Below are 13739 nucleotides of genomic sequence, written 5' to 3'. Positions count from 1 at the left end.
AAGTAATAACAAATAGTGATAACAATAGTAATAACAAATATTAATAACAGAAGAATAAACTAAAAAGAGTAACAACAAAGAATTTTAGTTGGATAGGCCTATAACGGACACGAAACATTGCCGTGACACGACTCGGAACAGTCTGTCGACGGAGGGTTCAATGAGCGCTATCTAGTTGAATTTTATTCGTTATTAGATGTGGTCAGCTGTTCAGATAGGTTTCCTAGTTGGAGTGGGGCGTTACTAATAATATTTGATTTAAACTGTAGTTTATCGTTGAGGATATGGCTGTTGTGATCATCCTGGACTGTATGCTTGTAAATAGCAGCTCGCCAATGTAGCATTGACCAAAGTTACAATTTGGAACTGACGACAGGTAATATAAAACCAATATTAGTCATTATTAGTTAGTCCAGGGGCTACTACAATGAATTTTAATAAATTGGTTCAATTTCTGTTTTTGAGTGTTTTTATTCTACTCTTTGAGCAAATTGAATTTCTAAAGAAAAAAAATTAAGGACTAATATTTTTTTCTGTCATCTTAAACTTCAAAATCATTCTTAGTTTTTAACTGGTCAAATAAAGGTGTTTGTAAAAATATTTGTAAAATGAGCTCTGAAGTATCTTTGTCATACAAATTTATTTACACAATATACATTTATAACACTTAACAACATTCAATAGATTTATTATTTCTATAGCTACGATACATAGGAAATAGGTTTACACATATAGTATGTGGTTACAGTACAATAAAGTATGAAAGAAGGTTTTAAAAAAACAACAACCAACAACATACCTAATCAAATCTGGGTATTAAAACATATTTATCTTTTTCTATTCCAAATACTGTAAAACTCACATTGAATCTTTGGAATTATTATAAAAACAAAAACACTTCTGGTGCTTTTAGGCTTTAAGAATATACCCCAAATTATTTGGGGACCATACGATTGGCACACATTTTTGGACCTTCTGCCTATGGCAGTATTGCCACAATCATTTGAGCAGAATAAGTAGGGTCAACTCGCCTGCTTAGAAAAGGCACGATTGGCACAACCGCTCGACGAGGTAGATGTCATCGAACGAGGGAAACGGGAATTTTAACTCTGCACGACAGTCATTTGCCGATAATATCACATAGTTAATTTTTCCATAGAAAATTAAATGTTTAATTTAGGTGAGGTTGATTTTAGTTTTTATTTAGGAAAACTTAAACTTTGCTTACTTCAATAAGCACCACAGCAGGGAATTTGGCTGCTACTACCTGGCCGGGCTGTTTGTGCCAATCGTGCCTCTTCAAACCTTACAGGTTGACCCTTCTTAATCCCCTCTAATGATAGTGCCAGTCGTGCTATTCCAAATCGTTTAAAAATGTGTGCCAATCGTTCTATGGCCAATTATTTAGCCTTAGCTAATCTAACTAATTTTTATTCATTCTTTGGTCATTTCAGTTTGAACAGTAATCAATGTCAAAAAGAGTTCCTCGCCCTACATTTATAAATGCAAACTACAGTATACTATACAGGATAGTTTATTTACACTTCATTCAAAAGTTTTACAATCCCTCTTACAGCCCTACTTAACAAATTTCTACAATTGAGGTGTCATTTTAAAGTTTATGACATAGCGTAGGGACGAATGTTAAACGTTTAGGGTTTCGCCCCCATAGTGTTTCATGTATTTCTAGAGTTCTAGATCCTTCAGTTGGATGTTTAACCACATTAGAACTATATCTGGAAAACCAATTAAAATGTTTTGGTATATCTATATGCTATCTACTATTGATAAACATAGGCATCCCATTCCCATTTTTGTGACCAGCTTTTAAGTGAGAATGTCAGTTGAGTTGAGCCACCGATTACATTGTCAAATGCTATTTTCTTGGAAGCCATATTTTTATCCAAATGCAACTGAAAGGTCAACATTGTGTAACCGCATATGATATGCGGATAGAACTCAAATTCAACGAATCAAAAACTAGGGGACAAAATAGAACTGCAATTAAGTACACTCTGGCTCATTCGATTGTTCTATTTGCTGTTTCTAGTCCATGAAGGTGGGAATGGTAGCATGTCTACTACAGTATGCTCAATGATTCTATGCAGTTTGGAGATCATAATATTGTAGAAGAACGATTCATCTCACGTATCTGTCAGTGGATGAATCAAGTAGAAGATGATTATCCTGGAAAAAATCAATTTAAAGTTTATGGTCGATTACTTTTACCTTTGACTATTGATAAAACTTGACTTTCAATCCCAATAGATTACCGATTAGATTAGAAATATAGATTACCGATTTCTGTTGAATATTCAGTCAAACTGATAAAACGACTTCTTGTAAGCTATAACATCTATAATGCTTGTCAACTATCTTAGTAACAAAATAAGGTTTGAAATATAATTTTAGACACTAGTTCTTTGACTGTCTCACGGGACTATGTTCTAAAAAATTGGCGACAGCTCGTCCATTAAACGTTTATTTCAGTACAGTACCTTTGTAAACCAGAAAAATATTACAGAACAATTCGGTTAAGTCACCAATATGGTAAATTTAACACATTTTTAAAAAAGCATTTGAGTTTTTTAAGTAACTTTAAACCTCTTCAATACTCTTTAGACATGTTTGAACAGACACAATGTAGAGAGTAATGTATAATAATATTGTACTAATATTGAGAGTAATGTATAATATTGGAAAGGTTTCAAACTGTTGCCTCAAAAAAAATTTAAAAGGTAAACATTATTTTTTTACCTATGCAATGGACATATGGACTAGTAAATCTAAAAATCACAGTAAAGGTGTCAATGGTAATTTCAAAGTATAATTTACCTTCCTCGTCTAGGTTGAGAGAGTTGTACACAGGAAAGGACAATGTTATAAGCAGTATTTGACGATTATCCACAGAGACGGAAGTAACGAGAGCAAACTTGTAGTCAGAGCCGAGCCTCTTCCACATCTATCAATCTCCAGTTCCTGTCGGAAATCAAGTAATAAAACATAAAATACAAAGTTCATCAGCAGTTTTCATCACAGAATTTGTTGACTGGAATAAGATTAAATAACAAAAAGTTACCGGCGTGTACATACTTCAACTAATCAATGTGATATGGTATTGTGAAAACTGGAAAGGTTGTATTTTTTCCAATTTGTAAATGAACAATTTATCAAAATTCTTATGTGAACTTGTTTAAATAGCTTGCGTGAAATCAGAATCCTTAATCCAGTAAAAATATCTTTACCGTACAACGACCCAACTTCACAAAATCAAATTTGAAATTTGCCACCAGAAATATTCTTGATGTCCCAGAAAATATCTTGTTTTTGTACTTTTTTACAAGCACTCTTTACACGTTGGCACTTTGGAGTTTAATAATCCTTATGAAAATCAGTTATCAGATTTATTGGGCAGAATGGATTATCATCTACAGGATCAGGTCTTACTTGTTTTTAAGACCCAACTTGTCGGAAGTTTGGTAGGTCAGAGAAGGCTATCGTTTGTTTGACTGCAGGGTCAAAAATGTAAGATTAAATCAAAACTTTAGTCATACTGCCAAGGGGAACTACTAATCAAAATCTTCAGAAGAATTTTAGGCACATCCACATAATCCCCCCTTGATTAAAGACACTATAGACTTCAACCCACACTTTAAAGACAAAAAAATTCAAAAGATTGCAATGTTAATACTGTTAAGAGTTTAAACCTGAGGATGCTGGTTGTAACATCCCGAAAGCCTCCTTCGAGGAAGATCGTTGAGATACATCTTGACACAGCTTGGTATCTGAGGTTCTGGCTCGTCCTCGTAATGAAGTTCGGAAAACTCTGTCGTCTCATCTTTGGAACATGTAGCGTACAAAGCCTTCACAACTATCAGCAGAAGATTCGTGTGAGGGATCCGCCTAACAAAGTATGGCCTGTGAAATAAAAAACATTAACACATTTTTGAAAAGAAATTCAAGCATTTTGACAATCTGTTTATTGAGTTCAATCAAGTTATAAATATCAGTCATTGCCCCCAGAGGGGAGGTAAATGCTCCGTGTTGGTATCGGCATTTTCAAGTTGGCCACAGACATGGACGACTGGGCATTGGGTCCCAGTGACATTCCTTTATCCAGGATGGAGGGGTGTTTAGCTCTAGGAGAGATGGAAGTACATCATAATCTCTAACCTACCTGTGTCTGTGGTTCTTTGGGCATTCAGTGGGCAAATCCTCGACTTTGGAAGTAACCTTTCCTGGAGGTGAAAACGGGCAAGTACCCGCAGCTCACGGGGACACTCAAGGGCAACGTAACTTTCCGCAGTGTGAGGGCAACGGTTTGTAGGTACTTATGCAAACCAATCCCTGTCTCTGAGCACGGACGGTATGGTTATCTTGAGTGTGGGGGGTTCTTCCCGGAACCTCAATTGAGTCAAGGGTGTCGCCACCTCTGGTGGATAGGTTCATCCGGGTGGGTCCCACTTCTATACCTGCCTCCTTTTGGGAAACCCTGATGGCCTGGCAGTGATGTTGGGTCTGACGGGCAAACGAAGTAGATCGGGTGCTGGGTCCGAGCCCGCCAGGGGTATCTGGGGATCTATCGCTCTGGTTATCTCTGGTTTCCCAGCAATGGGTAAGGCCTCGATCGGGCAGAGGTGTAAATGGGAGGTTGGGGTTCCCCCCGTCAGCGTGCTGACGGTCCCCTTCCTCCTGGCTTTCGATGGCGGGTTCTGCCTGTCAGGGATTAGATAGGTCCCGAGTGTTGCTTGCACTAAATGCGTCGGGGCGCTCTACCATGGACCTCTAGGTCTCGACCTAGTGGAACCCAGGTGGAGTGACGCTTAAATAAGCAGCCGGAATCCCTGGTTAGGATCGAGGGGCAACCCTCCTTCCGAAGGGTCTGCTTCGGCAGCCGGCGAGCCTGATGACCTTAAGTCATCCGCCCATGATGTGCTAAAGGTTGATGCGTAAGCTTCGGCCTACATCATGGGGCCCGGGTATGTCCTAAAGGATAGGTACCGGGTATGCAGTCAGGGGGCTTCGGCTCTCATGACAAAACGAAATGGGAATGGAATGGAATGGAATATCAGTCATTTGCATTTTGTATAATTATTTGGAGAAATTACGGTTAAAAGCTCCAACTGCTTCTACACATACAATAAGTAAAGTCAATAAGTAAAAGTTGTATCACTTTTTATCTGAGCTATGTTTGACAATACATACCGTAGTGAGTTTTTCTCGTTATGAAATAAATAGAATCAAGCTGAGAAGGATATTGATTGCACCTTAGCTGTGAATTTTCAATTCGGCTACAGGAATTCTATGTATGTTTACAAACCGTTTTCTACACACAGAATACCCAGCTGGTTAGCTGAGTGAGTTTAGTGCTCACTGGTTCATTAGGTGGCAGGTTTGATTGTTATAATCTGTTTAACACGTTGGCCGCGCATGACAAGTCATCTCGTCACCGCTAGCGCTACTTAGTGGCGTGCGACAAGTATACTCACTCGTTAAAGTGCCTTTACAAACTATTTTGCAGTATGAGGTTAGCCTTTGTTGTAAGACATTGTTTCACTCGCTTATTGTGACAGTTTTATACTTCAATCAAGTATATTTCATTTTCAGATGCAACTATTTTATTGGTGGAGGAACGCAGTAATAGTAAATATGCCTCTCCTTTGGGGTGAAACTAAATCTAAACGTTTTCGCGCACCCAACCATGCAGCGCATTAGCGGCCGGCCATCGCGCAACCGCACTTAACATGTTAAAATACGCACTTCAGTGCGTCAGTCGTAAAAATCTAGTGTAAAATCTTGTCTAATAGGTGTCACCTGTGGCAAGGATCCTCATGGGAAGATCTGTATTTGGCCTGCTTCTCGGTGCTCTGTAGAAGATAGAGATAACCGAACTTGTCACAAGACTTGCAAGCCTTCGTAGCCTTCACCGTTCTGATGTCTATGGTCGGCATCGGCGTTGTGGTGATGTTATCTGCTTCCATATCATAGTAGTCTGAAAAAGTACATAGGAGATTTTGTACATCCATTTTGTAGAACTTACGACACTACTTTTGTGCTGAGTGGTTTAAAATATTTACCTTTTATGCCCCAAATTTTAATATGTCAGCCAGTAGGTTACGTAATTAAACCGTCAGTTAAACCTTGCCATAACACTACTGAAACAGCTAAAAACTATAACTTACACACGTGTTGCCACCGATTAGACAAACTGAGAACTATTACTCTTGTGCTTTGGGTTGACCAATGTAGTTTGTAGTAAATATTTGTTGTTTCTGATTAACGACCGAGCGGTCTAAGCCATTGTCTCCTCGCCGAGGCACTGTAAGGATTCAAATCTCGGCTTATCAGGTCTGTTGTGAACTCTGAGCTCACCAATCAGATCTAACTTGGTGGAAGACGCCCACCTAAATTGAACAGTGGTTGTTTTGGGGAAGATGTGGGATTTCTGAACTTGTGCTATGACTAAGCTTAATGAAAAGTAAGAATTTGGATTTGAATGTTCATTTGATTTGGGAATACATCACTACATTTAATAATTGAATAATTAATAGTGCTCACGGAATTAATTCATCTATCAAAATATTATTCGATACTGTAAACACTTGGAAGTGTGAGTTTTTCAAGCATTTTCATTTAAGTTAGGTAGAAACATATTTAAACTAAACTACCAGCTTAAAGAATTTTCTCTTACCATCATCAATGTCTGCCACCTCATGAGTGAATTTCGCCGCTAAAACTTCATTCCAGTTTGCTTCCACAATGAGCCAAGCAATGTGTGATAGAAACCAATGCATAATCCATTGGAAGTAGCGAATAGGCTGGAACAGTTTTCAAAACATTTTTCAACAAATTTTTTATAGTCATCACAGCAGAAATGCTGCAAAACAACTTGGAAGCTGCCAAATTTTACAGCTAATGTCCTCCACTTCTGATTATTTAACTCTCTCGACAAAAATAACTACTTTAGCCCAACTTTAAAAAACATCTGTCAAAATAGTATTTACCGTCCACAGAATGTCAGCTGCATTGTTCAAGTGTGTGACTTCAAAGCAGATAGCTTGATAGTCGAACATCGGAATCTTCCGGAAGATCTTCTTCAAGATCATATCCTCCATGATCGCTCCCTCCTTCCGGCCAAAGAACGTTCCTGTCTCCTGTCGGTTCTCCGACACCAGGATGTAGCCGTTGCCGTCAATGACGTAACAATCAGTCGTGTCAGAGGTGCACGGGTCTAGGCAGTCTTTACACTGGAATCAACACAAAAGATAGATTGTGATGTATAAAGTTTTGTACTATTAACTTGAAATTAAATTACCTAAATTAAAAATTCTTCATTTAGTCAAACAAAGTTAACCGGTCCTTTCTTACACTCAACCTGACAAACATATGCAACAAAATCAAAATAAGAAGAGACTTAATCCAATACATTTACAGACATATATTAACAATTACATTTCATTAAAAAAATTGTTAAGTTCCGTAAAGATTATCTGATTCACTATCCACATTTCAGTCTAAGGGATTTAAAATATTAGATAATGACTGTCCTTAAAACTGTTCTATACATTTTTAGTTTTCTAGTCATCTTCCAACATTACACTCCTAACTGGATTTGCGTATCTTACATTGGTCTTTGCCGTAACATCTCTGAAGCGGTCAAACAACGCAGAATGGCTGAGGTGGAAGCCCACCACAGATCCGGGCGCTTCATTGCCTCCATCTCGGCGGAAGATGGCGTAACTAGCAGTCACTGTGAGGTTGTCTACGTTGCCTGTAACAGTGAGTTGTAATAAGTTTGAGCTGTTGATGTAGTTCGTAAATTATTTGTGAAAAACAGCTTTTGCTTTAAACAGTTAATCATAAACTATGACATTACGAAAGCACTTTTCTATGACTGCACAGCTCTGAATGAGGTAAGGGAAAGCATTCTTGGAACAATGACAAGAGCACATCTTCCTCAGGAGGAGCTCATACATAGGATGCTGCAGTTCATCAAACAACTCAGGTTTGACAGACTCTGATGTACCAAGTGGGGAGCACAAAAACCCCATTTGTGGCTGACGTGCTCTGGGACAAGGCCCGCCCCGTTCCATCAACCATGTCATTACAATATACAAATAAGTTTTATTTGCATAAGTCTGGGTAGCCGAGTGTTTATGGTACTAATCAAATCTGAAGGTCTGACGCTGAGGCAAACTCCCGAGAACACAAGACAAAGAGTAGTCTCATCAGTTGCTCTGATCACAAGCAAGGTAACAAATTTGTGGAAAAGTAGGGAAACGGAGCGAGTGCCGTTCCTATTCTTTGTCGTGGGGGTCATAAACTGTCGAAACCGTCAGGTAGGCCCAAGTGCTGTACGCCTCCCTGGAGGGTAAGAGTGATTCAGGTGAGTTGTATTAGTGGAAGGGGGTGGTGTATTGGGCATGATCTAACGGAGACTGGGTACAGTTTCATAACTGGGCTACCCTAATATCAATTTGATTAGTAAACCTTAATTCAATTTTTCATAATCAGCAAGTTTGGTTAGGTTAGGTTATGATAGTTTTATCTTATCCCTCAAAGTTTTGCTCATCCTAACCGTTGCACGGTAGAACTGGTCGGATACCTGGCTGGCACGGCACTCGCACCGCCAAGCCTCAGGCTGTAAAATGGCCCTCGTCACAGTTGTTAGGCAATTGGCCTGCACTCAGAAAAGTAAATTAATTCTTTTTAGCTTATCAATAAACGATAAGTAATTTCAAACAACCATTCAATAAAACAAATACTTACAAGTAAAGGAAGGAGTTCTTTGGTAGTACTGACCTGAATCAAAAGGCACTGAGAACACAAAGTCTTCATCGTTGATGTAGTGTTGCAAAACAGCTGCTCGGTACCAAGGTTCTCCCACCGCCTTGTTGTTCGTCTCGCCAAACTCTCTGTGACAGTTTATTTATTTACTTTTGTAAGATATACAGGACTAAAAACATAGTGTTAAAGAAAAAATCTTTTGAGAAACAAAGAATTATTGAACACATTGTTTTTATTTATTTTTTTTACGCTGCGTAAGCCTTTGGATTAAAAATTGCAATATTAAATGGTTCACATTAACTTTTGCTTCAAACGATTCTTGATGTTGTTAGAATCAACTACATCTGTTTCATGCCGCTCGGGCACATCTTCAGGTTGTCAGACATTATATATTGACAATAACAAACTCATCCACGGATGAAAGCGCTTTTATCTCGACATCCTTTTATCTTTTCATCTTTGCCTTCCTGATGATTTGGCATCATGATTTAATGAATTCGCCAATTAAAAACTGGATTCTCATTTTCACAAGCTAGCAATAGACATAGACAAAACTTCATAACTACTATTTTTCCATTTAACTAAAACCAAACTTTTGTTTTCATTCTACTTACAGCTCTCCGTCCGCAAGTTCCGTAATGTGTTGCCATCTCGTAAGTCCGCTCTGGGTTGCTACAAACCTCACTGATACTCCGTACTTCTTTACCAAATCCCTCCTGAAAAACGCAGTAAGATTAAAACCTTCATAGCAACCGTTAACGATTATTTTTAGCAACCCCTAAAAATTATCCTATGACTTTTCATGAAGGCAGATCTCTCGTACTGATCTGTAATTATCACACAGTCAATTAAAACTGTAAATAAGTAAAGTTTTATTCCTTCGTTACTTCCTTGATCGCCAAAACTAAGATATACTAACATAATAATTTGGTTCCTATATTATTTTACAAGTCAAGATAGATCTTCCCACCAAATCAGTAGACGTTATGTAAGCAAGCGCTGTTTTAACATAATTTGTTATTGTTGTTAATGTATTCACCATTTTGAGTGCCAAAAGTTTTGTTTTATTCTAAATATTCTTAGGGAGGTAAAATTGATTTTTCATAACTTATTTTGGATCTAACTGTTGACTGGTTAGCAATGTGTACTTTTTATACATTTCTACAATTAGCTTGTGCATACTGAGTGAAGACTTAAATTTTATTCGTACAAGTAGTTGTTTAAATTTTGTTATGAAACTTACTCAATATTGTTGTCAGGAGTCCACACCACGTCTTTGTAAGATGAGTCGGTGCTTTTAGCATCAAACACCAGAAGTTGCATCAACTCCACGTCACCTGTGCATCAAATATTAACAACACTACTGTACTGTAGATATAGTACACCAAAGGTATTATGTCGTCCAACCTTACGTTATAACATAACATAGTTAACCAAGGGATTGAATGTTTAGATAGGTGAGTGGTTACAATTTTGCAATAGAATGACAAGTTTATGAACACTGTTTGAAATTCAGGACCAAACTACGTATATATAATGAACAGATAGTTTTATGACACAAGACAATTTTTTTTTTTTATTGGCTGTACGTCTTCAAAATAGGGGAAGTTATCAATCAAGTAATTAAAGTAAGTTAGTTGTACCATAGATAAAACATACCCCCTTGGTAGATTTCTCATCCTTATGGAACATCCGAATCCAATTATATTGTTAGTTATATCCGGTGCACTGTACTAGAGGTCTTGTTTTGTTTACAATTTGTTTCTTGTTATTTCAGTCATTTAAAACCGCTATAACCAAATGATACAATCTAATCATAAACAATAGCTCGTCCCCTAGTTATATAACCAAACAGTAAAGCACAAATCAAGAAATTAACCCTAAAATAATAGAAAGAAAATTTTGTCGACACTAGCGCCCAGTATCACTGTGTACATGAACTAGACACGAAAAACAAGCTTCAAATTTTACAATGGGAGGAGAAGTCTACTTGTGTTGATGTTGGTTAGTCTATGGATGTACTAAAACCACCTCACTTTAGCAGCACAGTGTAAGCATTGAAAACAGGGATTTTTTCTGCTGCATGCAATGGCTTACATTGTTGCACACCATAAATAGCTACATTCACTTTACAATCAAGTTTAAACAAATTTATAGTAGACCCCCTCTAAACCTACCCTAACGGGACCGAACCTAGGTCGGATAACTCAAAAGATCGGTTTAACGGGCAACCCCTATAAACGTAAAAAATGAAGTGCTATCCATTTGGAATTATATAATCTTTATTCTGAAGTCGTGCATGCATTATTTACAAAATAAAATACATTTAGGCCTATATCCTTTTTTTTAAGTACAGTACTGACTATAGAAAGGTCACAAATAAACCCAAAACCCGGTAAAGTCAAATACTTTCAGTGAAATAAATTATAGTCGTAGATAAGAGTCAATAAAATTATTGGGAGAACAGTTAAAGGCGTTTACGGTACGAGAAATTTATATATTAATGCACCTACTGATCACACTAAATTGTTAAGCTTTACCACATTCATTATTTTAAAAAGCATAATTACACTATAAAATATTTAATACATTTTTAAAATTTACTCACAGAAATATTCGTCTTCTTTCACTTTGTTAGTGTTGCATGTATCTGAAAAACACAAGTATAGTTCAAGCCAAAAAATAATAAGCAACTCTAAGCTTTATATGTTAGATTGTACGTAAATAAGAGTCCATTGAGCTGAAGAAAAACAAATTACTGTATTGGTCAGTTATCAATTTGCAGAGTACTTAAGTATAAATTTAATCCACTCTTTGCTTATCTGTTCAGCCTCAAAGTGGGTTAACTTTTGTTGTCTTGTTACATACAAGATGTATTTAGTTGTATTAAAATTCAAAAGTGTTGCAATGAATTGATATATGACGAACATAATTTTCTAGAGACTAATAATTATTATTCTGTTTTACACCCTCCATAAAGAGAGGGTCCTGGGGTAAATTTTGTGTTTTTAAATCAGTTTGGCGACTTTTTAAAACCATTATCAATCCAAAAACCTCTTGTTACATTTCTAAATGTATGTTTAAATTAATTTTTCCAGGGTCTAATGTGGGGGAAGCTTTCACCCCCGTAGACCCCCCCCCCCCCCCCAACTTGGAACCACCTCTGTTCCCAAACAAACTAACCAATATTCACATTCTACTCACAATTAAGATCTCCGTCTTTATAAGCGGGCTCTGGTGGGAATTGAACCTTCGTCTTCCATCCGTTTTGAGTCCCAAGTTTTTCATTCTGAATTTTCTTAAGAAAGTAAACCAGTTTCTCTTCATGGGTCATGTCTTTTCGAGCAATGAAATGGTCACAGTACACCCTGAAACATTCAAAACAATAAAAAATTGTTTTCGGTTTTAGCAAATTTCCCATATAGGGAATAAGCTATTACCGTAGTACTCATGGTGAGACCTGGACGCGGGACCGATTTTTATTTTAATTTTGAGGTCCCTAGAGGCCAAAAACACCATCCGTTCAAATTCATATATATATATATATGTCCGTCAGCACGATAACTCGAGCAAAAATGATCCGATTTTGATGAAATTTGGTACAAACGTGTAAACCTACGTTTATTCGATCGAGTTCGCGATCCAGCATGATCGGACCATGGAAACGGGAGTTTACGGGGGGTTTTATGGGGTAAAAATAGGTTTTTCCCATTTTTGACCCAAAATACATAAAATTTAGCAATTTCTTTCCAAACCATTTTGTAGAGCTTTAAAAAACATATAATTTAGTATATTGAAGGGTTGTTATGCGCCTAATGATTACGGAGAAAATTCCAAAAAATTGTAAATTTAAAATTCTCATGTTATTCTTATGGAGAATAAGTAAACTATTGTAGTTTGCTTGTTTATGAACATATTTTGATCAAATTTGGAAAATGTTTTTATTTCTTACTAACTATTAACATTTTACAAAAAAAAAAAAACAGTTTTACCCTCCCTGATGCAGCAAACCTACGTACTTGTTAAATTAATTCTATTCAAATTGGGAATAAATGTTATATTTTAAAGTAGACATTTCAATGTAAATCTAATTAGTCAAATGGAAATTCGCTTAGTCTGCAGGTTTGCTGCGGCGGGGGTATTGTTAATTTGTTTTGTGATTTTGCGATTAGTATAAATGAATGATGGGATATGGTGAAATCTCGTCCTACATATTAGAAGTAATTTCAATTATCCCGTCTGACTTACTTAGAAGTTAGGGCTCAACTAGAAGGTAAACTGTGGTCGTTACTTTTGTTAGAAGCAGAACACTTTTGAATTCCTCTTTTGAGTAAAATTTCCAATCCCAAAAATTTTTACTTCTTTCGTATTTTTATTTTCAAAACTGTTTTTAATTCCAAGTTTCTAGTTTGTTTTTTAGTTCCAAATACAGTAGGATAAAAGCCCAACGGTCATAAGCAGTCCCAACGGACAGCGGAGTCCAATTTTTATGTATGAAAAAGCTTCTAACTTTTCTCAGGATCGAACCTGGCAACCTTCTTATTACCAGGCTAGTACTATTTAACCATTTAGCTACCTAGCCAGCATTATTGTTGTACTGTAGTTGATAGGTTGATTTTGATCTGATAAAGAATAGTTTTGTCCTGGTTACTCCATTTGCTTTACTGATAATTGTGATAGCATTAAGAACTTACCAGTCTGGATGAACCTTCCAGTTGCCGGTGAAGTAGCTAGTGAGAGGAACACCTGTAACAAAACTGGACAACACTGTACTTACGCTCCAACAACTTATTTTTATTTTACTTTCCAACCAGATAAGTTACATAGAGTATATAAAAAGTATTGTTTTTGTCAAAATTTTTGAGGTGGACTTAAGGTGGAATATCCTCTTGAACCCAAATAAGTGTTTTGTGATGTCTGAGTGTGTGCCTGTATGTGTGTGTGTGAATGTG

General features: G+C 36.9%; 1 protein-coding gene across 1 annotated transcript in view; it reads right to left on the bottom strand.

The window, feature by feature from the left end:
- Positions 1-671: 671 nt before the first annotated feature.
- LOC128997174 (voltage-dependent calcium channel unc-36-like) overlaps positions 672-13739 on the bottom strand; it is a 28901-nt gene continuing 15833 nt past the window's right edge. Inside the window, exons 18-30 of the mRNA XM_054422768.1 lie at positions 13482-13533; positions 11992-12155; positions 11396-11437; positions 10031-10124; positions 9402-9503; positions 8803-8915; positions 7626-7771; positions 7005-7247; positions 6692-6818; positions 5815-5992; positions 3708-3918; positions 2836-2979; positions 672-2187 (exon numbers count right to left, since the gene is read on the bottom strand). Coding sequence (XP_054278743.1) covers positions 2881-2979; positions 3708-3918; positions 5815-5992; positions 6692-6818; positions 7005-7247; positions 7626-7771; positions 8803-8915; positions 9402-9503; positions 10031-10124; positions 11396-11437; positions 11992-12155; positions 13482-13533 — 1571 coding nt within the window. The 3' untranslated portion in view covers positions 672-2187; positions 2836-2880. The remainder of the gene's footprint in view (positions 2188-2835; positions 2980-3707; positions 3919-5814; positions 5993-6691; positions 6819-7004; positions 7248-7625; positions 7772-8802; positions 8916-9401; positions 9504-10030; positions 10125-11395; positions 11438-11991; positions 12156-13481; positions 13534-13739) is intronic.

The sequence above is a fragment of the Macrosteles quadrilineatus genome, unplaced genomic scaffold (genome assembly GCF_028750875.1).
Source record: "Macrosteles quadrilineatus isolate MER2022 unplaced genomic scaffold, UCM_ALF_1.0 Scaffold_6__1_contigs__length_79288215, whole genome shotgun sequence".
NCBI classification, from domain to species: Eukaryota; Metazoa; Arthropoda; class Insecta; order Hemiptera; family Cicadellidae; genus Macrosteles; species Macrosteles quadrilineatus.
The sequence above is the reverse complement of the archived record's forward strand: the minus strand, read 5'-3'. Positions and strand labels throughout refer to the sequence as shown.